This window comes from Bufo bufo, chromosome 5 (assembly GCF_905171765.1).
Source record: "Bufo bufo chromosome 5, aBufBuf1.1, whole genome shotgun sequence".
NCBI lineage: Eukaryota > Metazoa > Chordata > Amphibia > Anura > Bufonidae > Bufo > Bufo bufo.
In genome coordinates, this window is record NC_053393.1 from 157,221,732 (window position 1) to 157,246,439 (window position 24,708).

Sequence of the window (24,708 nt, forward strand, 5' to 3'; positions counted from 1 at the left end):
TTTTCTAGTGTAAAAGAAGACTGAAATCTATGCCAGCTCTGTGTTTATGCACACAGACGACCAGCGGATGCACCTGATTTATGATGTGGCCTGTGCCTCATCAAAAATTAGGCACATCCTATGGCAGCACAGGGAATATCATAGATTGGGGTAAAACGATGGTCTATGACAAATTCCCCCCTATAGAAATGTGACATTGTCCAGTGGTTATCATGACAAGGTCACACCCTTCTGTGGAAGGCCACGGCTACACAGCTGTTTTCACCACATGGTGACGCTTAGCGCAATAGTCGCGATCACGCAAATGAATTAGCTTGACAAGACAAGGCTTCTGCTGCCAAAAGTTATCTAAAAAGCAGCTTTTGCTCAGACGCACTTTTCCAAAGTCAGTTTACCAACTCTTTCTTGAAGGCAGTTGCTGGGGGAAAGAACACGTGCACGCTTGGGGGGGCATCCTGAGCCTATGGAAGGGGGGGGGGGGGGGGGGAGAGATAGCAGTTAGGAAATGTTTGCACAGGAACAGGAGACTACTGATTATTGGTCCTATTGTATTACAGCCATATAGTCTACAAAAATGTCAAAATGTTGCTATATTTTATCTTATTGACTATACATAATGATAGTTTAGTGAGGGAAGGGTACATGTGACAGCAACAATGTTCTGTTCTGGTATGAGAACTACATGAAGGTGAGAACCCGGAGACAGAAACGATAATGCTGACAGGGTGCATGTCCAATAACACAAAGTTATGATGCAACGGTCTTTGGGGTAACAATGCTTTCAGTGTATATGTCTATATATTTTTGTGACCTATGTTCACACATTTGATAAAGGTATGTACGTCATTAACAGGGTGAACGATTTAGAAAACAAAAACCAACTAAGCAGCTGTGTGTACTAGCGGCTATAGAGGTCTTGTACCTGTGGAAAGCTTTACCGAATTGTTCCTTCTCCAACCTCCAACGCATGAGTCAAGGTATGGAGAACCGTGGGTTCTGTATTCTGCTTGCTTTAAATCCTTTGAAATACAGTACTGTAACTTTTACAACATATAACACTACTTCAGCTATAATGTGATAGAATAGAAATCCATGTTTTTGTTTTTATTTACCTTTTTTTTTTCTGAAAATGGTTTATCATGGTTGGTTGAGGACTGGTTTTAAAAGCCATCACGGCCTTTAGGCCGAATGCACACGGCCGTGTTCCGCGGCCGAGAGCGGTCCGTGGTATCCTGGGCTGGATTCCTGTTCAGAGCAGGAGCGCACGGCGTTATTGGTTGCTATGACGCCGTGCGCTTCATGCCGCCGCTGCACTACAGTAATACACTATACGAATGTGCATTCGGCCTTATGCTGTTGGCTGAACAATAATGTATACAAGTGTCATATGGTCCATACTATCATCAGTATATCATTGTGTCATGCTATAGAAAACATATATTTTTTTTAAAGAAAATTGTATTGGGTTTTCATAAAAAACACACATAATATGGATTGAACATCATCCATATAACAGAACAAAAAATACAAGTCAATATATAAGTCTGGGCCTACAGAATAACAGACATCCTCCAGTCAGTGTCAATCATCAGTCTGGAAATGAAACGTAGAACATGTTTGAAGAACGTTGGGCCCCAGACCTCGCTCCAGAAAGGGGACAGCCTCAGACAAGACCACAGGCCATGGTATAGGTCTGAGCATGGTTAATCACATTTTGGGTGGGCTGTTTTCCTGTCTGGTTTGAGAACTGAAAGAGAAAGGGTGAAAGCTTATGTTGCTATGTAAGACTTTGAAGCGTGTTTCTCTCCAGCCCTTGTTCAAGATGTGTTTGCGGAAGTTACTCAACCCACGTATAATATGAGAGACTACTCCTGGGTCAGCTAGCTGTTTTGACCATCGTTTGAAAGCAATCTTTGGGTTCATAGTTAGCAATGTAGTTCTGAGGGTATTATATAAATTTGATGTGGATTGCTTTCTGGGTGCCGGTTAGATGTCCTTGAGTTATTTAAAACCAAACTGCTGCACCTGTTGATTAGTGTTGAGGGCCCTGAAGGCTGAATTTACATTGTATCTTATATAGGGTGAGCGACGTACCTTGCCTTGGGCCCATGCAATACCGTAAATCTCGCACCCTTCGGATCCCCTTTTGTTTCCACTAACTAAATAATTTGCTGGTGAGTCCAACTTTAAGATCAGGGTTATCCCAGGTGGGCATATGTTTGAAGTACTGATAAGACAGGTTAAGATGTTGATAAAAGACTTTCCAAGTCACCAGGTAATCTCTATGTAGTATCAAGATTTTTAATATGCGTTGGAAGAGTAGCCAGTTTTGAGTGGACTAAATCCCACGGGTGGGCCAAATGCATCTTTAGAGAGGGGTTTGAATAAAATACTGTGTTGTTTGCCCAAGCAAGCTAGATTGTATTCACTGATGTTGGACCATATAAAGTTGACATCAATGTGTTTCAACAGAATGGGGATTGTCTGTAAGGGGTAAAGTAATTTGGGAAAGGAGGACATCTTAATTAAAATGCACCGTCCAAGCATGTTCAATGGTAAACCCAGCCATTTCAAGAGGTCAGACCGGATATGGGTTAATAGGGGCTGATGGTTACGATGGTATAATGAGGAGTGGGTACGACCTTACATATAGTGATGCCAAATTAATTCAGACTATGGGGTCAAGGATTTGCACCCCCACCCAGCCACAACAATGAACATTTAGAAATATTTAGTCAGTACCCAAAATAAGCTCCAAATTCTCCTATGGTATTCAAGATCTTGGGGGTGTAATATACTGGGTCAGACAACAATAGAATGATGTCATCTGCAAAAAGGGCTGATTTTACTAACTCCATTGTTATGCTCATATGTAAGTCAGAAGAGGACAAGAAACGAGCTAGGGGCTCTAGAGCAATGTTAAACATCAAAGGCGACAATGGTCAACTGTGCCGTATTCCTTTCTGAAACACAAAGGGAAGGGATAGAAACCCAGTGATATATATTCTGGCCTGTGGGTTAGTGTCAGTATTTGTAAGTAGGGTAGAATAAGGGTCATCAAAACCCATCTTGCCCAGCACCAACCCCAACCAGGCCCAACGTATATTGTCAAAAGCCTTTTTGTCATCCAATGTGAATAAGGCTAGTAGTTCTTCCTGCAGAAGTTGGTGCTAAACTTTGCCCAACACGGCTAAGACAGTTCTGATATTCGTTACTGCTGCTCATCCCTTGGTAACATTCATCTTGGCTGGGCCTATGAGCTTTGGCATTATGGTCAAATCTACCAGCTTTTGTCTTCGAGAGAATCTTGACATCAGCATTTATGTATGAGCCCAGCTGAGTTAAGTCCCTACCAGGTTTTAACAGGAGTTTTATGTATGACATAGATGCTGAGGGAGGGAGAACCCCTCCCCCAAGGCAATATTATACAGAGAGGGTAGTGTGTCCGCAAAACCCTGTAGGCCAAAAGTTTCTGAAGAGTCTGAAACAAATTTGGGTTTTCACAAAGTTTGCTGCTTCGCTGTTTTTAGATCAGATATTTCTACTGATCTACAAAGATAAGTATTTAATGCATTTTTTTACTTTTATTGACAAATATATCAAGTTTATGCAAAGACTCAATGGGGTCATTTATCAAACTGGTGTAAAATAGAACTGGCTTAGTTGCCCATAGCAACCAGTCAGATTCCACCTTTTATTTTCCAAAGGAGCTGTGAAAAATGAAAGGTGGAATCTGATTGGTTGCTATGGGCAACTTAGCCAGTTCTACTTTACACCAGTTTGATAAATTTCCCTCAATAATTTCCAGTGTTGACCCTTTGTTTTCAAGATTTCTGCAGTTCGCCCTGGCATGCTAGATATCAGCTTTTGGGCCCATTCTTGCCATCTTAGGGGGTAGTCACTGTGAGATCTGATTATTTATTTCTTGAAAGAAATAATAGCCCATTCTTGCATAATCATGTTTGGAGTTTATTACAGTTTATCTGTGTTTTTGTTTGTCCACTTGCTTTTTGAGGAATGGCCATAGGTTCTCAATGGGATTAAGATCTGGGGAGTTCCTGGCCATGGGTCCAAAATGTCAATGTTTTGTTCATCAAGCCACTTAGTTCACTTTTATCTTGTGACATGATGCTCCATCATGCTGGAAAAAGCATTGGTCATCACCAGATTTCACCTGGCTTGTAAGAAGTTGCTCTTGGAGCACGTTTTTTTGATACCATTATTTATTCATGGCAGTTTTCTTAGGCAGGATTGTGAGTGAGCCTACTCTTGGATGAGAAGCAATGCCACACAAGAATGGTCTCAAGATGCTTTACTGTTGGTATGACACAGGACTCGTGGTAGCGCTCACCTTTTCTTCTCCAATCATTTTTCCAGATGCCCCAAACAGTCTAAAGGGGGCTTCATTAGAGAAAATTACTTTCCCTAGTCCTCTGCAGTCCAATCCCTGTACTTCCTGCAGAATATCAGTCTGTTCTTGATGTTTTTTTTGGAAAGAAGTGGCTTCTTTGCTGCCGTTCTTGACACTAAAACATTATCCAAAATCCTTTACTTCTCTGTGCCTGCAGATGCACTCACACCTGCCTGCTGCCATCGCTAAGGCTACTTTTACACCTGCGTTCGGTGCGGATCCGTCTTGTATCTGCACAGACAGATCCGCACCGATAATGCGAACGCTTGTATCTGTTTGCATTATTCTTTAAAAAAAAAAGTCTAAGTGATCCGTCCTGACTTACATTGAAAGTCAATGGGGAACGGATCTGTTTTCAATTGCACCATATTGTGTCAGTGAAAATGGATCCATCCCCATTGACTTACATTGTAAGTCAGGACGGATCCGTTTGGCTCCGCATCGTCAGGCGGACACCAAAACGCTGCAAGCAGCGTTTTGGTGTCCACCTCAAAAGCGGAACGGAGACTAAACGGAGCCAAACTTATGCATTCTGAACGGATCCTTATCCATTCAGAATGCAATGGGGCTGAACTGATCCGTTTGTGGGCCGCTTGTGAGAGCCCTGAAACGGATCTCACAAGCGGACCCAGAAACGCCAGTGTGAAAGTAGCCTAAGCAAGCTCTGCCCTGGTGGTGACTTTATCTTGCAGCTAAATTCTTTTTAGGAGACGGTCCTGGTACTTTCTGGACTTTTTTGGTGCCTTAAAGTCGTCTTCACAGCAACTGAACCTCTCTCCTTGAAGTTCTTAAGGATCCGATAAATAGTTGATTTAAGGACAATCTTACAAGCAGCAATGTCCTCGTCTGTCCCTTTTGATGCAAAGCAATGATGACTGCATGTGTTTCCTTAACACCACTGCACCCTTTAAAGCAGTCTGCTCTTCTAATTCAATCAGCATGGCAGAGTGATATCTGCTTCCTTGTTCTTGTTAACCCTTTCTCCTGAGCTAACAAGAAGATAACTTGAAATGATGTTAGCAGGTCATTTTGTGGCAGGGCTGAAATGCAGTGGAAATGTGTTTTCTGTCATTTTTAATTTTCATGGCATGAAATGACTATGCAATTAATTTCAGTTCATCTGATCACTCTTTACACTCACCACAAAAACTGACGCAGCATACTTTGTGAAAACCAAAATTTCTTTTAATCCTTTGGCCATGACCATACTCCTCATCAGCTGATGTAAGATGAATACACAGTGGTGGCAGCTGATTATATGATACTGACTACTAGCAGATTATTGCTGTGAATGACTTTATTGCACCATATTTAGATTGGGTTTTATATTGCCTCTAGAAGTAGTTAACAAGGTAATCTATGATTTTATCATGTCTTGATATTAGAAAAATGTAGCTTTGCTATTTCCAAGTAAAGATACGGATAACACTCAATATACTGTAACTGATTATATTCTTTGTGTCCTTAGGCTAGTTTCACACTAGCAGCAAGGAACTCCGGCAGGCTGTTCCGGCGGGTGAACAGCCTGTCGGATCCGTGCTGCCGCTAGTGCACGCGTGCCCCCGGACTACCGCTCCGGCCCCATTGACTATAATGGGGACGGGGCGGAGTTCCGGCGGCAGCACGGCAAACATGCCGAGAGGCGGCCGGAATAAAACCACGACATGTTCATTCACCCACAGGAACAGCCTGCCGGTGTTCCTTGCCGCTAGTGTGAGAGTACCCTTATTTGTATTCATTTTTATCAAATTATATTACTGTATTATTATATGTATGCCATTATGAACATAAGCTACAGGACAAATTCAGTGTCTATATTAGCAAATGAATTGGATGCCTTCATTTAACACATACCATGTGTGTCACATTACATGTAAATTAGTGTTATGTAGCATCAAATAGATGGTGGTATTATTTAAAATGTCTTAAATTCTTGCTTCAGTCAGCATACTGTAATATTTAAATTTAATTTACCAGAGAATTATTAGTTACCCTATTTTTCAATACGAAATTCAGCTTTTTTTCTCATTCCTCATTTGCTGTGTTCTGTTTACAGAAGTAATTTTCTGACCCATAGAGGGTAATGTAAGCAAGGCTACTGTCTAATAGTAAGAGAATGTAAACTTAGTTTTGGAACTAGTGATTTGAGATGAGAGAATTTCAGGTTATGAAATTCCTTCACACTTTGTTTACTGGTAAAAGGTGAATTGTGTTATGGATTCCGTTACCATGGACCATAACGCAATTCTGTGACAGAATGCATAACGGAATGCCTTTAGAGGCATACCGGAAACGTGACGGATCGATTTTGTAGCCCATAGACTTATATTATGATGGAATGCCTCTAAAGGCATTGCGTTATGGTCCGTGGTAACGGAATCCATAACGCAATTTACCTTTTACCAGTAAACGAAGCGTGAACGAATTTCAAAATATGAAATTCGCTCATCTCTACTAGTGATATTACGCGCCTAGTTGAAGGACATTTCAGTGCAAATTCCGCATTTTTATATTCATTATAGTCATGTTAGCGACCACATTACTACATCCGACTGTGTTTCATAGACCTTTTAATACAAAAATGTACTAACAAAAATTGTTGAGCCAGTGATATTACATACAGTTTAAAGGCATTTCAAAGCAAACACTGCTTTTTCAAATTATGCCAGATTTATTAGAATGGCTGGGGCTGGATGATAAATCTGGCACATCTTTTTAATGTGTAATGTAACTTCACACCAAATATCTGTTGACTTAGTTTACTGCAAAAAAAAAAAAGTGGCTAAATTATTATTTTTTTTTGGGGGGGGGGGGGGGGCACTCAATGGCACATTTAAAGGTGTTTTCCCATCTCAGACAATGGGGGCATATCGCTAGGATATGCCCCCATTGTCTGATAGGTGCAGGTCCCAGCGGTGGGACCCGCACCTACAATGAGAACTGAGCATGCGCGGTGCGCTCCCATTCACTTCTATGGGAGCAGCGCTTGATGGTGGACGGGCCCCGGGAAAGTGCCTCTTTCAGCATATGTAACGGGAATCAACTTTGTAGTATACTCTGTGAAATAGAATCCACAGGTTTTCTTGGACCTCGGTGTGTGTATATCCAATGCATATATGTATGTGTACTAGCAGAATACTTTATAAGGTTGTAAGGTTATTAATCTTTATATACTAACCTAACGCACTGTGACTCTTCTCTATTTTCTGTTCTTACTTGACATTAACTGAAGCTTGCCATGAAGTTGTGGATCCATCTGTAGCTGGACTGAGGAATTTACTCCTTGGTGCTATCCATAAATGTCTGGGGAATGTTGAAGATGCTGTTCAGGTGAGACATCAGATATCCTGCTCTCAATCCATTTTGGCCTTTTCTTTTTTGATGTTGTGTAGGGCTGCAGCTAACGATTATTTGAATAATCGATTAGTTGTCGATAATTTCATCGATTCATCAGGGAAAAAACACCAAAATGACAAAAAAAAGGGGTTTATATGATTCTACTTGAAAAATTATGTCCAAAGGCCATATTAAAACAAATTGTGGATGGCACTGTTATGGGGGATCTGTGGATGGCACTGTTATGGGGAGGGGGATCTGTGGATGGCACTGTTATGAGGAGGGGGATCTGTGGATGGCACTGTTATGGGGAGGGGGATCTGTGGATGGCACTGTTATGGGGAGGGGGATCTGTGGATGGCACTGTTATGGGAGGGGGATCTGTGGATGGCACTGTTATGGGGAGGGGGATCTGTGGATGGCACTGTTATGGGGAGGGGGATCTGTGGATGGCACTGTTATGGGGAGGGGGATCTGTGGATGGCACTGTTATGGGGAGGGGGATCTGTGGATGGCACTGTTATGGGGAGGGGGATCTGTGGATGGCACTGTTATGGGGAGGGGGGATCTGTGGACGGCACTGTTATGGGGAGGGGGATCTGTGGATGGCACTGTTATGGGGAGGGGGGATCTGTGGACGGCACTGTTATGGGGAGGGGGATCTGTGGATGGCACTGTTATGGGGAGGGGGATCTGTGGATGGCACTGTTATGGGGAGGGGATAGAATGAGAAGTAAACCACGGCACTCGTAATTGTAATTCAGAAAATTTGTATTTTCATTTTTTCATTACATTTTTCATATAATTTATCATTTCATTAGCATCCAGGAATATTAGCAAAACTGGCCAACGTTTCGGTCCTAATACAGGACCTTGTTCACGGCCTGGAGTGAAGTAAATACAAAATATCAGGGTATAATTTAACATAATGAATAAATACATAATCAAAGTGTCAGCATCAGGTTTATGTCTCAAGTTAATATCTAGCATATGAAAATATGGATGATCAGCCGATCATCTAGGGGAAGGAGATTCCCCTCCCCATAACAGTGCCATCCACAGATCCCCCTCCCCATAACAGTGCCATCCACAGATCCCCCTCCCCATAACAGTGCCATCCACAGATCCTCCTCCCCATAACAGTGCCATCCACAGATCCCCCTCCCCATAACAGTGCCATCCACAGATCCCCCTCCCCATAACAGTGCCATCCACAGATCCCCCTCCCCATAACAGTGCCATCCACAGATCCCCCTCCCCATAACAGTGCCATCCACAGATCCCCCTCCCCATAACAGTGCCATCCACAGATCCCCCTCCCCATAACAGTGCCATCCACAGATCCCCCTCCCCATAACAGTGCCATCCACAGATCCCCTCCCCATAACAGTGCCATCCACAGATCCCCCTCCCCATAACAGTGCCATCCACAGATCCCCCTCCCCATAACAGTGCCATCCACAGATCCCCCTCCCCATAACAGTGCCATCCACAGATCCCCCTCCCCATAACAGTGCCATCCACAGATCCCCCTCCCCATAACAGTGCCATCCACAGATCCCCCTCCCCATAACAGTGCCATCCACAGATCCCCCTCCCCATAACAGTGCCATCCACAGATCCCCCTCCCCATAACAGCCCCGACCCTGCCGTTCACAGCAGTAGAGTATTCCTTAACCGGCAGTAACTTTTACTTTAAATCAGCGCATCTTTATTACCTTACAATAAAGCTCTAGTAACAGGCAGAGCGGGCGGTGGCGTAACGTCACTCACTCACGTGACGCGCCTGCTCCGCCCACTTTATGAATGAAGCAGGCGGAGCAGGCGCGTCACGTGAGTAAGTGACGTTATGCCGCCGCCCGCTCTGCCTGTTACTGGAGCTTCATTGTAAGCTAATAACGATGCGCTGATTTAAAGTAAAAGTTACTGCCGGTTTAGGACCCCAGGCATAGTGCCTGACCGACCGCTCGCATAGCAACGATTAATCGTTGCAGGCCTAATGTTGTGTATTACAATTCGGAATACAGTTCCTATCCTCTGCTGATAATTTCTGATCTTTAGAGTGATGCAATGTTTAAAAAAAGAGATAGTGATCCTTTTCTTAAAGGGGTTCTGCAGGAATTAAGAAAATGAAAATACTTAAATATTACTTTATTATAAATATATTCCCAAATAACTTTCATTAGTTATAATGGCTCGTTTTGTCTTGGGAGCAATCATTAGGAGAAATAAAATGTCTGCCGTCCTATTAGTACATACAAAACCTGTCCTAATCACACAGGAGGATAAATTACTTCAAAACACTGAGCCAAACAGCTGCCTCATCCTTCTCTCTGCTCTGCCTGTCAAGGATTATGATCCTTAATACAACTGATAAGATATTCATGCTCGGCCAAACACCATTTTCAGTCTAGCATCGCGATGTTCGGCACTTTGCGGTGTTCGGCCGAACACTGCGTGTGCTCGAGCGCGATGCTAGAGTCTCCTCCCCACACGTTTCTTGCCTGCTACGCAGCCAATAAACGTGCGGGGAAGTACTGGCACTCACTGTAACGCCGTAGCCATGTTAGTTACTTGCATTAAAATGATTGGCTGGCCGGAACGCGTCATCGGCTGCTATATAGCACTTACAAAACCGGCGCTACTATACGTGTGACATACTTGCAAGCATATATACCATTTAATATGCTCAAGGTGAGCAGTAAGGGACGGGGAAGTGGCCGTGCTGCTGATGGTTCACGCAGAGGTCGTGGCCCTGGGCGCGATGAAACTGTGCCTGCTGCCAGAGCACAAGAAACACACTCATCCACGATACCTAGCTTCATGTCCCAGTTTGCAAGGCGGCGCAGGACACCACTCTCGAAGTCAGACCAGTGCGACCAGGTGGTGGGATTGCAGCAGATAATGCTTCCAGTAGGTTAAGCACCAGCCTGTCTTCCACAAAGTTCAGTCTCAGTAGCCAAGAGTCTGTTCAACAGAATCCTCACCCTGATTCTCCTTCCTCCCACCATGGAGAGTCTTGGCAAACACGTGATCCTACACTCGGATATTCCAAGGAACTCTTTCTATCGCCATTCCTTCATTTGGGCCTTTCGCCAAGCCCGCTTGAAGAGGGACATGAGGAGATCTTGTGCACTGATTCCCAAACTCTTGAGCATCCACAGTCAGAAGATGATAACGGTGGGGAACGGAAATTAGTGTTTCACGAGGTGGATGATGATGATGATGAGACACAGTTGCCAATAAGTCAACGGCAATTAGTGTCCCAAGAGGTTGATGATGAGGATGAGACACAGTTGTCAATAAGTGAGGTTCTTGTTAGGTCAACAAGTCAGGAGGATGACCAGAGTGAGGAAGTGGAAGAGGAGGTGGTGGACGATGAAATCACTGACCCAACCTGGGAAGGTGGCAAGCCGAGTGAGGACATCAGTACAGAGGGGGAGGGATCCGCAGCACCGCAACAGGCTGGAAGAGGCAGTGGGGTGGCAAAAGGGAGAAAGCGGGCCACACCAAACAGGCCCGCAACTGTTCCCCGGAGCACCCCCTTGCGGCAACCTCTCTTGCCAAGCGGTAGGTGTTCTGCAGTCTGGCGCTTTTTTGAGGAAAGTGCAGATGATAAAAGAATTGTCATTTGCAACCTGTGCCGTACCAAAATGAGCAGGGGAGTGAACACTAGCAACCTCACCACCACCAGCATGATCCGCCACATGGCATCAAAGCACCTGAATAGGTGGGCCGAATGCCTGGGTCCACAATCAGCGTCTGCGGGTCACACCACTGCCTCCTCTTCCCCTGTGATAAGCGCTGACCAATCCCCTGCCCAAGACGCAGGCCCGGATGCCTCCCGCCCTGCACTTGGACCTTCGCAAGCACCATCAGCTAGCACATCCACTTCTGTGCCCCAGCGCAGCGTACAGATTTCCATACCGCAGGCCTTTGAACGAAAACACAAATACCCAGCCACCCACCTACATAGCACTAAATGCGCACCTTTCTAAGTTGTTGGCCCTGGAAATGTTGCCATTTAGGCTTGTGGACACTGAGGCTTTCAGCTGCCTGATGGCGGCAGCCGTCCCTTGTTACTCAGTCCCCAGCCACCACTGGTGTGCCTATCCCACCTTACACCAGCATGTGCCCCATAACATCACCCGTGCCCTGACCAACGCAGTTATTGGGAAGGTCCACTTAACGACTGACACATGGACAAGTGCTTTTGGCCAGGGACGCTACATTTCCCTGGCACACTGGGTGACCGTTGTGGAGGCCGGGAGCGAGTCGTACCCTGGGATGGCACAGGTGCTACCGACGCCAAGGATTGCGGGCCCTACTTCCCTCAGGATTTCTGCCACCACCTACATTAGTGGCTGCAACCTCCTTCTCCTCATCCACCTCCTCCTCCACTTCCACCTCTTAATTCTCATCTTGCAGCACCAGTCAGCCATCAGTCAGTAGCTGGAAGCAGTGTAGCACTGCAGTGGGGAAGCGGCAACAGGCCGTGCTGAAACTAATTTTCTTAGGTGACAAACGGCACACTGCCACAGAGCTGTGGCAGGGTATAAGGGACCAGACTGAACTGTGGCTCTCGCCACTCAACCTACAACCAGGCATGGTTGTGTCTGATAATGGCCGTAACTTGGTAGCAGCTTTAGAGCATACCATGCCTAGCCCACGTGTTCAACTTAGTGGTTCAGCGGTCTCTCAAAACCTACTCCAATTTGCCTGAGCTACTGGTGAAGGTGTGCCGCGTGTGTGCCCATTTCCGAAAGTCATCTACAGCTGCCGCCGGTCTGGTAACACTGCAGCAGCGCTTGCAATTGCCAGCTCACCGACTGTTGCGCGACGTGAGCACACGCTGGAACTCCACGTTCCACATGTTGGCCAGGCTTTGTGAGCAGCAGTGGGCAGTAGTGGAATACCAGCTGCAACATGGTCGTTGCCTTTCCAGTCAGCTTCCGCTCTTCACAAGCGACGAGTAGGCATGGATGTGTGACCTTTGTGAGGTTTTACGCAACTTTGAGGAATCAACACAGATGGTGAGCAGCGATGCTGCTATTATCAGCATAACCATCCCACTTCTGTGTCTACTAAAACGCTCGCTGCTCACAATGAAGGCGGACGCTTTGCATGTGGAAGAGGTGGAAATGGGGGAAGACGGTACTCAGTTCGTCTTCTCAGCACGAATTTGATGATGGTGAGGAGGAGGAGCAGGAGACGTTTGCCTCCATTACAGAGGATAGTACCCATAGCAGGTTTATTCCATCTGTTCAGCGTGGATTGGCCAAAGAGGAGGAAGAGAATGAGGAGATTGAGTCATCCTCCTGATGAGGACAGCGAAGTCTTGTCTGTTGGGACTCTGGCACACATGGCTGACTTTGTTATGCTGCCTTTCCCGTGACTCTCACGTTATACGCATTTTGGCCAACACCGATTACTGGCTGTTCACCCTTCTCGACCCCCGCTACAAAGAGAACTTCTCATCTCTCATTCCTGTGGTGGAGAGGACTAGCAAAATGGTGCAATACCAGAAGGTCCTTGTGGAAAAATTGATCCAAAAATTTCCAGCTGACAACGCTGGCGTCAGAGTACGTAGTTCCTTGGGCAACCGAAGATGGGAGATGAGGGGAACACACAGCAGTTCCAACAGAGGCAGGGCAACACTCTCCAAGGCCTGGGACAGTTTCATGACACCCCGCCAGCACCCTCACCCTGATGTGCAGCCTAGTGTCACAAGGAGGGAAAAGTTTTGGAAGATGGTGAAGGTGTACGTAGCAGACTGTGTCAGCGTCCTCAGTGATCCCTCAGTGCCTTACAACTATTGGGTGTCCAAGCTGGACACGTGGCACGAACTGGCGCTCTATGCCTTGGAGGTGCTGGCTTGCCCTGCCGCCAGCGTTTTGTCAGAACGGGTATTTAGTGCGGCTGGGGGCATAATAACTGATAAGCGCATCTGCCAGTCAACTGAAAATGTTGACAGGTTGACTCAAAATGAACAAGGCCTGGATTGCCCCTGACTTCTCTATTCCACCAGAGGAAAGCGGCTGAACATAAAGGCACTTTAAATGTGGCTTTTATGGTGTATTCAATATACTGTATTCCCATGCATCCCTTCCGCCACAAAAAAGGGTATATTGTTCAATCTTGCTTTTCTCCTCCTACATCATATCAACATGCTTATTAGGCTGCCCTTGCCCTAATGTTTTAGAGGGTCAGCTCAGCAGCAGACCCTCAACCCTATTTTTTTTTAGATGGTCAGCTCAGCAGCAGACCCTCGCCCCTAATGTTTTTGAGTGTCACCAGCAGACCATCAATCATAATTTTTCAAGGTTGTGTATGATGCCCTCCTTTATGTGTAATAAAGGGTGTATTGGAGTGCCGGTTCCTTGTAATTTTTGGAAGCCCTTTCACTTAGTGCATAGGCTTTATGAGTGTAGGAGTCTACCTGAACAATTATACCACAATGTGAATGAGGCCCTCCTTTATGTGATATACAGGTTGTATCGGAGTGCCTTTTCCTTGTAATTTTTGGCAGCACTTGCACTTTATATACAAGTAAATATACAGCAAAGAATGTTTTTCCTAACAATTTTTTCTCTAAAATCGATTTAATCTTCCGTTTTGTGCGTATTATTGTCAGTCTGTAAAAGTGCCATACTACTCGGACAAAATGGGAGCAAGATGCATCCAGACATTCTCCCCATGCTGTTCCCGAACAATTTCAGTGGTGTTTCCATCAATTTCTGACCTTTTCCTTTAGAGCAGGGGGTGCCTGGTTTAATGCTCTGGTTCTCCCATTGACTTCCATTGTGCTTGGGTGCTCTGTAGAGCACCCAAGCATCCCAAAGTGTTCTACTCAAGCACTTTGGTGCTTGATCAACACTAATATTCAGCTGAATCTCTGCGGGAATGGAGTTCATGAGGAGACATGAAGTACAGAAAGGACAGACTGTGGTAATGTGAGTCTGTGGTAATGGAGACTGCATACAAGTGCTGCTGCTCATTATCCACACCCCAACCTCCTCTCTGTACTTCATGTCTCCTCAGATTCAGCTGAAGATCTTATCAGCTGTATTCAGGATCATAATCCCTGACAGGTAGAGCAGAGAGAAGGCTGAGGCAGCTCTTTAGCTCAGTGTTGTGAAGTAACTTGTACTGTGTGATTAGGACAGGTTTTTTGTGTACTAACAGAACGGTGGCCATTTTATTTTCCCTGATGATTGCTCCCTAGACAAAATGAGCCATTATAACTAATGAAAGGTATTTGGGAATATATTTATAATAAAGTTATATTTAAGTATTTTCAGTCATTTTATTTGCTTAATTTCCAGAGAACCCATTTAAATATACTGATTTTGCATTTACAACAGTCTCTATAAGGAATCCTCAGTTAAAGGATTTAAATTGGTATACCCATCACAGAAAGTAAAGACAAATCATTAGGGTGTGTCATTACTTTCTGATCTGTAGGGGGTCTGACTGCCAGGACAACACCCAAGTCGTCGTCCCCCCCCCCCCCCCCCCGCCATACTCCGGAGGATAAGGGGGCCACATCTCTGCTTAAAGTGTACCTAAATTTACAAATTAACTTTATTGAAACCTACTCCAAATGTGTACAGTATTGAAACAAAGTTATATGCTAATCGACTTTGGATGTTTCATCCACATGGGGGCACATCTGTAACATAACAGCCGTGCCCCTGCTTTTGTGCAAAAGTAGTAAAACGTAATTTAAAAAACTGTATGTATTTGGTATCGCTGTAATCGTACTGACACAGAGAGTAAAGTTGTTATGTTATTTAAGTTAAAAAAAAAAAGAAAAGAAACCCCGCTAAATTTATAACAGAAAATCTCAGTGGCAGTATTGCTGTTTTTTCATATCCCCCGCCCAGAAAGAGTTAATAACAGTTAATCATTAAGTTATGTGTAACCCGAAATGTCACCATTAAAAATGACATCTTGTCCCACAAAAACAAGCCCTCATATGGCTTCATAGACGGAAAAATAAAAAAAAGGTATAGCTCTTGGAAGGCAACAATGTCTCACTTCAGCGAGTGCCATCCATCATGTAGAGAAAGTTAAAGCACATACTAATGTATTGTTATTATCCATATTCCTTCCTTTGCTGGCTGTATTTATTTTTCTGTCGCATTATACACTGCTCGTTTCCATGTTTACAACCATCCTACAATCCATCAACAGTGGCCGTGCGTGGACACTATAGGAAGACGCACTGGCCTCTCTGGTGGCTGGGACTGTGAAAGTGCACATAGGCCGATGCTTTTTCCTATATTGTGCAAGCACGTCCACCTCTCCTGGATTGCCGGGTGGTCAAAACCATGGAAACAAGCAGTTTATAATGTAGTGGAAAAATTAATCCAGTCAGCAAAGGAAGCAATATGGATAATAACAATACATTAGTAAGTGGCTTGTATTCACTTTCTCTACATAATAAATGCTATTTGCTGATGTGAGACAACCCCTTTAAGGCCCCAAACAGGCTGGTCACCTAGGGGTTAAAAAGATTGCTCATTTGAAAAACAACAACTGATTTTAATAATGTCATCAATGGGAAATGGGGGAGAGGAGGTATGGCACATGGCAGCTGTGGACATAAGGTTCTGGCCGGATGGCTTTTCCCTCTTCTCTTACCAAATATCTCCTGCTTGTAGAAGAAGCAAGTTAGATAATGTTTAGGTAAAGTGAAAAGGTATGCCTGCAGTCCTGTAACACTGTATAACAAAATGAATGTAAGGCTTGAAAATGTTTGATGTGACTAAAATCCAGACAAAAAACGTGCTGCATGTCACGCAATACGTGGATAACAATTTTCTAACTTTGTTTTTAGTTCTTCCATCGTGCAGTAAAGGATGAGCAGGGACGACAGCAAAACCTCTACATTCAGCCATATGCTTGCTATGAGCTAGGCTGCCTCTTGCTGGACAATCCAGAGGTATTGAAATCCATTTTACTTGGGAACAATACAAATGGTAGATATATAGCGAATTCGTTTTTAGGGTGTCTTTTAATGGGTCATGTTTTATATGTGATAACTGTCTGGGTGGGGAAACTAGGTTGGCTGATATCTCAGCAGAAAGTATTAAAGGGTTTCTACCACCAGAAATACTGTTATGTAGTACTGACATTAGCAATGCGCTAATGTCAGTACTACATAACAGTATGTTTTTGACATTTCTCCCTGCAGCCGTTTTGGTAAAAAAAAAAAGCACTTTTATAATATGCTAATGAGCCTCTAGGTGCTATGTGGGCGTAAAATCAGCACCTAGAGGCCCCGTCCACTCACCCTTTATCCCGCCGAGGTCCTCTGTTCTGCCCGCCCCGCTCCTCTTGATTGATGGCACGGTTCGCCGCATCGCTGCCGAAATCCCGCGCCTGCGCCGTTCACTTCTGTATTCGGGGCAGGCGCAGTGAGTGAAGGCCGCTCTCCTGATGCCGGCTTCCTCACTGTGACATAGTTGGCGCAGGCGCAGTGAGGAATCCAGCGCCAGGAGCGCATCATTCACTCACTGTGCCTGCGCCGAATACAGAAGTGTCAGCTCCAAAACATCCCCCACCCCAAACTAGTGCAAGCAGTGTATAGTATAAATGGCCATCACTGGTAATTTCTATCTTCATACTCACTTTTTGACACTGTGCTCCCACAAACCAGTGGTGAAATGCATTGAGAAGACTTCTCCTTGAGTCCTCTCCATTATGCGCGTGAGCTCAGCAGTCCTCTCAATGCATTTTACTGCTGGTTTGTAGGAGCACAGTGTTGGAATGCAAGTGACTATGAAGATAAAAATTACATAATTAGACTCTGTGTCATTGACACTATACTTCAATTACTCTAGTTTTCAGGTGTTTCAGAGCTGACATATTCTGTTTAGGGACATGGTCCGCCTGCCATATAAATCCAGCGTGCAGGCATCAAGTGGTTAATCCATTTTCCTAAAATGATGACTTCTTGGAGACTATGCATTTGTAACCATCATAGTCTCATCATAACGTCAACTCTTCCATGGTAGAGCATTGTCCATTAAAATTAGTGTGTCTGGAAGGTCAAGCTTTTTAAATTAAGGGCAGAATGGTGTAAAGAAATGGAAGATACTTCCAAGTCTCTGCTTCCTGGTCTCAAGTAGACACCCAGGAAATGGCAGTCAATCGTGGGTGGCAGCAGTGACCTGACGAAGTCCGTAATTAGCTAAGAGACAGTTCCTGTGTGTTGAGCTGGACCAGAAAGTGGAGACCAGTAACTGTTGAAATGGCAGGGGATTGTGAGGTGAGTAAAGCTTCATTTATATTTTTGTGCCATTCTGCCCCTTATCTAAGAAAAAATGATCCCTCCAAGACAACGCCTTCTACATCTTGATTTTCTTTATCTTTACAGACCATTGGAAAGGGGAAAGCATTGCTGTTTCAAGCAAAGGTATGGTAATATTCTTAATGACCTTTATACTATTAATTGATAGCCTAATCATTTTAATCCCATATGTTTTGTAGACCTGAATCTTCTGTTCATTGACTTGACTGGTGTCACAGACTGAAGTTTTTGTGTTTCCCCCCCCCTCTTTTGTGTACTGCAGGAGGACTACACCGGCTATGATTTTGAGAACAGATTACATGTTCGCATCCACGCAGCCTTGGCCTCTCTCAGGGAAGTAGTCCCTCAGTGATGGAGAGGAGGACATGACTCTTAAATCCCACACAGCTTTCTGCACTTTACCACACAGCAGGGGATTGTGGATGATGACACGGTTCTACGAGAGTCCATAGAAAGCTGCCTGTGTCAGAGACTTGGGACAATTCACAGTAGCAGGAGAGCTGGAGAGAAAGAGAAGTCATGACCATTTGAATCTGGAAAAGTAGGACTATGATCTAAAAGACCATTACTTGAGGCATCGCTACAACGGATGACCGTCTTTAAGGACTGTGGTAGTGACCTGTATAGCATGCCTGTTTAACCCTTGTGTTAATCAAAGTTGATGCAGCAGTTCAGCTTGCATCACCCATGGCATTTTTACTTGGTTTTGACTGGTTTAGTTCTATGTTATGTTTCTTATGCTGTATTATAGTAGTAGGTTCTAACATTAGGCTAATATATTATCTATGAAAGGCAAGGTGGTGCTGAGCACCCAAGGCCAGCCATCATGCTAAACCCTGACTAGTGTGAGCTGAACTGCTAGAATTCGGCTGCAGTCGGGCTAGTATGAGAAAAGCACATTTAACACACAGTGATGTACATGATCTTTTCCTGTGCCACGTCTGGTCTGCCATATTGTAGAACAGGCAATTCAACAGTAATTTCTTAGGTGACTGGATAAGATGAGATGTTTTTTTTCTTCTGGGGAAGTAGATCGCTTGGTGAGATGAGAGGAATAAAGCTTTTAACATTCTTCAATAGGATTTTTAGAACATTCTGTTAAATGTTACATGGGGTATCCATTTTCTTTTTGTTGTTAGATATAGATACAGAATCATTTTTTATATTGGTGTGGACTTTAGTGAACATTTTACAGTCAAGTCCAACGACTGCAATTATAGTAGGTTCAGTTGCGCAGTCAGGGGTAGATGTGATAGCGCCCCCTATTGTTTATCCTTTGCATTAAATAGATGAAATACATCGATCTGCAAACACTTTCTAACACAAAATAAGAACCAGCCCTGGAGGGTAGGAAGAGGCAATACAATAAAGTTGTAGCACTTTTGCTTCTGTACATACTTGAAAATTTTACTTTTTATTCATATTCAGGGATACTTCCATTCTTGTCTATTTACTGGGCACTTGATACCTGTGGATTATTCGTGTTCAGTCATGTGCTACAAATGTGTGTTTTTTAAAGAAGCACTCTCACAAAATGTTTATTCACTGACCTGTTAGATAAGTACATGATGTAAACTGTAGTAAAGGTAATTTTCTTACCACTGACTGTATTTGTGAGTTCTAACCTCCCTTCTGATCCTCAGCTGTGTCATGTGACCAACACTCTTGACTCTCCAAATAACACAGTATCTTATGTGTGGACAGGAAGCCAGTTTCTCTATGTATTCCTATGGAAGCTTCAATGTCAATCTCATAGGAATTAATAGAGGGGTAAGTGACTTCCTGTCCTGTGTCAGTTGGAAATCAGAGTTGTGTTCACATGACACAGCTAAGGATCAGAAGGGAGGTTATAACCCACAAGTACAGTCACTAGTAAGATGATTACCTTCACTAAAGTTTGCATCATGTAACCTTCTAATGGGCCAGAGAATAATTATTTTTGTGGGAGTGCTTCTTTAAGTTGCATTTTTTTTCAAGGTGAAAGGGAGCCTTACACGAGAAAAAGCTGTTAGGAGTTATACTTTTACGTGAACCTGTGTGTAAATTGTGTGCATTTGGAAATCTGGTGTTCTGAATATCATAATAATGAGTGCATAACAGGTTCAACTGATGTGTCCACTGAGGTTGTGCCCATAACTGCATAGGGAACAGGACAGTGATGCTGCAGCACCACTCAACTCTCTATGGGGGCATGCCCAAATATGTCATATATAAGGAACACTCAGAATGCATATGGATACCTTCACTTCTGTCATTGTCACAATGCTCATAGACGTTATCTATCAGTCAGCTATGTGGGGTTACTGCAGCCAGGCACCTTGGTGTCACCTGCTCCGGTGTCACCTTATTTTGGATTGTTGGCTACAACAATCCAGTGGGGTTTATCCCCCAGGATAATTCATATGAAGGTGTCTGATGGCGCCCATAGACAAGATAGGTCCGTAATCATTCACTGACTATTGGTACATTTAGTTACTAAGAACCTACATAACCATACAGAAGACCAGCAAGCTATGACTGATCAATGATGTTAAGGTTTAGAAAATGAAATAAACCCTTTTGAGTGGCTAGGAATACATTCAAATAAAAATTCATATTAGTTATTTATTTAAATGTTAACATCATATTAGAAAAAATGTTTTACAATTATTTTTTTGTGCAATTACTCATATGCAATTGTCGTATGACATTGCTAAAGCCATTACATGATTCATTCATGGCAGTGACTTTTCAAGACTGAGGTGTCTTGAACAGATTTTTTATTTTAGAAGTGTTAGTACCATTAGTAGTTTTATGTGGCTGTACTTCTGGTCAGATCCTTCAAAGCGGACCTGCCATGTTGAACATGATGTCTAATACGCAGGCAGCATGTTACAGAGCAGGAGGAGCTGAACAGATTGATATATAGGTTTGTGGCGGAATCCCTTGTCCTTTTATCCCTAGGAGTTCAGGGAGCATCTGATCAGTGATTGGCAGCTACTTGTATTTCTGTATACACGCTCATACAGGGAAGTCTGTCCATCACTTCTAAGCTCAGAATAAGCAGAGATTAATTGTTTTCAGGCCCCCTAAAAAGGTGAGAATTGGCTAAGCACTAACAGTCCAGAATTATCCAGTATATAGTAATAAAAGCCCTTCATGTGACTCTGTACCCTTCATCTAATCTTCACATCAGATCAGGACAAGACGTTACATTGTCTGTAAGAGACATCATATAAATAACTAACTAGTTTTGTGCATACTGTTCGCTCAATCTGCATATACTGATTTATTTGACTGGATTTACATGCCATGATTCTGCAAAATTAAACTTTGGACCTGTCCTGAATTATTCTGACTTTGGAGTCTAATCAGTTCTATTCTAACATGTCGATAACCCAGATGTTTATTAGGTGCACACATTTGCCCACTGTATATGGCAAACTTTTGGGGGCTTGTGCCGTTCCTTATTTAATCAACACGATACCCACTAAACCTGGTCTCACCTGCCCTTGGTTATTGCTCTGTTCCACAGGCGGGCCCTCCTACACCAACCTGCATCCCCTGCCAGGTAGTAAATGGATAACCCAACCACCTTTGTTGACTACCCAAGCCCCACACAGCCCGACCACCCCATCTGAGTATGTGTAGTGTCACAATGTTACCTTACAAACAAAACTACAAATACATTCTCAAATAAAATATAATTGCATGATTTTCCTTTTTTATGACGTAAAGTCATGATTTTATTAAAGACACGGAGGCGAGTATTGCATCACTCCTTCTTTACTGAAATTCCACAGCAGCAAAGAATTAACATAAAAAATCAAGGGCAAACCCCCAAATAACCCCTCCCATAAACCAGTCCATAAATAGGTCCTCTCTTGTCATCTCTTCCTCTTTCTTTGATGTGACTAGCCGATCCACACTTGAAAACTGGACCGAAACTCATGGAACGAGAACCTGAAACCAGAACTCAACCGGAACAGTGGTCAACTGGAACTAAGAACTTCTTGGAACCATCACAGGGTGCATATCAGGAATCAACCTACGGTGACAAACAGAATAAAATGAGGTAATTCATAGAATCTGAAATCTTATCCAATCATGTTGAAATAAAACGCCAAATATAAATAAAATATAATACAGCCATCCGATCATCAGAAACACAAGAAGGGAGGGAAGTAGAAGGGTGGGCAATACTCGCCTCCGTGTCTTTAATAAAATCATGACTTTACGTCATAAAATAGGAAAATCATGCAATTTTATAACAAGACACGGAGGCTCGTATTGCAAGTTTAAAGCGACGACATTACAGTAGAAAAGGCATGAGAAGGTGGCCTGAAGTAAAACTCCCTAAACGTCGAAGCCCTAGACCAATCCGCTAATCGTAGAACATCCTCTAAACGGGCTCCTGCAACGGTCATGGAGGTAGCCGACGCTCCCCTAATCGAATGAGCCGTGAATATAGACGTATCAACTCCGGCCTGAGATAAAATCCACTTAACCCAACGGGATAGGGTGATACTAGTAACTGGAAGGAAAGGTCTGCGGAAGGAAATGAAAAGTTGCGGGGCAGCAGGATCACGCAAAGAAGACGTGCGGTCTAAATACTCTTTCAAACATTGCACCGGGCAAAGAGATACGTTATCCGGAAAGGCCGGGTAGGATACCGACCGAATATTAGTCTTTGTGCGGCGAGATATGTTAAAGGAAACACCACTTGGAGTAAAAGATAGAGCATCGAAATCCAAGGCTCGTACGTCTGAAACCCTTTTGCAGGAAATCAAGCAAAGCAGGGTAACCAGCTTTGCCGAAATTTGGCGGAGGGATAACGTTGAATTGAGGGGCCAAGCAGAGAAAAAACGAAGGACCAGCATAACATCCCAGGAACTAGTGAAACGGGGTCTGGGTGGACGAGATAACCGAGACGCTTTGAGAAGTCGGCACACCAAGGGGTGTTGACCCGCCGGGCAACCCGCAAAACCTTGGTGGCGAGAAGAAATGGCTGAACGGAAGAGGTTAATGGACCTATAAGCTTTACCCTCGTCAAAAAGACGACAAAAACTCGAGCATGTCCGTCACAGGTGCTGAAAAGGGATCCAGACTCCGCCCCACGCACCAGTCAGACCAGCGTCTCCAGGCTGACTGATAAGCGCGTCGGGTGCCGGGGGCCCATGCGCTCTCCAAGAGGATACGAGTCGTTCTCGATAAGCCTGAGACATCCCACTGCTCCCTGAAACTCTGCACGCGAGGAGACGGAGAGAGCCGTCTGTCACCAGTGGATGACGTTGGTCCAGGGGTCCGCGAAGGACATCCGGAAACGATGGAAGAAGCAGGGGGTCCTCCACTAAAAGTTCCAGGAGTTGAGGAAACCACGATTGGGCTTGCCAAAAGGGAACCACCAGCACCAAGTCTGCCAGTTGTCGACGAACCTGCGACAGCACCCGCGGGATGAGTGCAAACAGAGGGAAGGCATAAGCTCGATGACCGGACCAATCCTGTAGTAGGGTGTCCACAGCCTCCGACAGAGGGTCTGGTTGACAACTGTAGAAGCCCGGCAGCTGGGCGTTCCAACGTGAGGCAAAGAGGTCCATAGAGAGAGGTCCCCAAATCGACATGATGGAGGAGAACACCGCTGAATCTAATCTCCAATCGCTGAAGTCCGATGAGTGGCGAGAGCTCCAGTCCGCGAAAGTATTGCGAAGTCCTGGGATATATTCTGCGACTACCGTGAAGCCTTTGTCGAGGCAAAAAGTCCAAAACTCCTTCGCTAGGTGGGTCAGGATCGATGAATGGGTGCCCCCCATGGCATTGACATAACGCACGGCTGACACATTGTCCATCCTGAGCCTGATGCATGCCGATATCCTGTCGTTGGTGAAGCTGCGTATGGCAAAGGATCCTGCCAACAGTTCCAGAGCGTTTATGTGAAGGTGAGATTCGTTGCCTGACCAGGGACCTCCGGTGGAGACCCCATTGCAGTATGCACCCCAGCCGAGGAGACTGGCATCTGATTCCACAATTAGATCGGGTTGAAATCCCACGATGGCCTTGCCATTCCACGCGTCGAGGTTGGATATCCACCACACAAGTTCGTCCCTCGTCTCGCGATCCAGGGTCACCACGTCCGCATAGGACGCTCCCGCTTGTAGGTGGGCGATCTTGAGCCGTTGCAACGCTCGATAATGAAGAGGAGCCGGGAAAATCGCCTGGATAGAGGAGGAGAGAAGGCCGATAATGCGTGCCAGGTGACGAAGCGACAACTGAGGAAGTTTCAGAGCGTGACGTAGTTCCTTGCGTATGGACCTGACCTTGGTTCCTGGAAGGTATAGGGTTAGTTCGCTGGAGTTCACCACAAAACCCAGAAATTCCATCGACCTGGAAGGCTGTAGACAGGATTTCTCGGTGTTGATGACAAAACCAAGACCTGTAATAAGAGACATCGCAGTATGCAGGTGAGTTAGGAGCTCCGATGGGGATTGAGCCATGAAGAGGATATCGTCCAGATAGATCACAAGACGAATACCCTGACTGCGAAGCCAAGCCACCACTGGTCTCATCAATTTGGTAAAACACCAAAGGGCTGACGAGAGGCCAAACGGTAGGCACGTGAACTGCCACAGGAGGTCGTGCCAGCGAAACTGGAGGAGCAGTCTGGACT

The 24,708-nt window shown here is 44.6% G+C and overlaps 1 protein-coding gene across 1 annotated transcript in view; it reads left to right on the plus strand.

Annotated features, from left to right (window-relative positions):
• TTC39C (tetratricopeptide repeat domain 39C) overlaps positions 1–19,729 on the plus strand; it is a 97,107-nt gene extending 77,378 nt beyond the window's left edge. Inside the window, exons 10-14 of the mRNA XM_040431895.1 lie at positions 854–977; positions 7,644–7,741; positions 16,590–16,694; positions 18,132–18,170; positions 18,328–19,729. Of these exons, the coding sequence (XP_040287829.1) occupies positions 854–977; positions 7,644–7,741; positions 16,590–16,694; positions 18,132–18,170; positions 18,328–18,417 (456 nt within the window). The 3' untranslated portion in view covers positions 18,418–19,729. The remainder of the gene's footprint in view (positions 1–853; positions 978–7,643; positions 7,742–16,589; positions 16,695–18,131; positions 18,171–18,327) is intronic.
• The last annotated feature ends 4,979 nt before the right edge of the window (positions 19,730–24,708 follow it).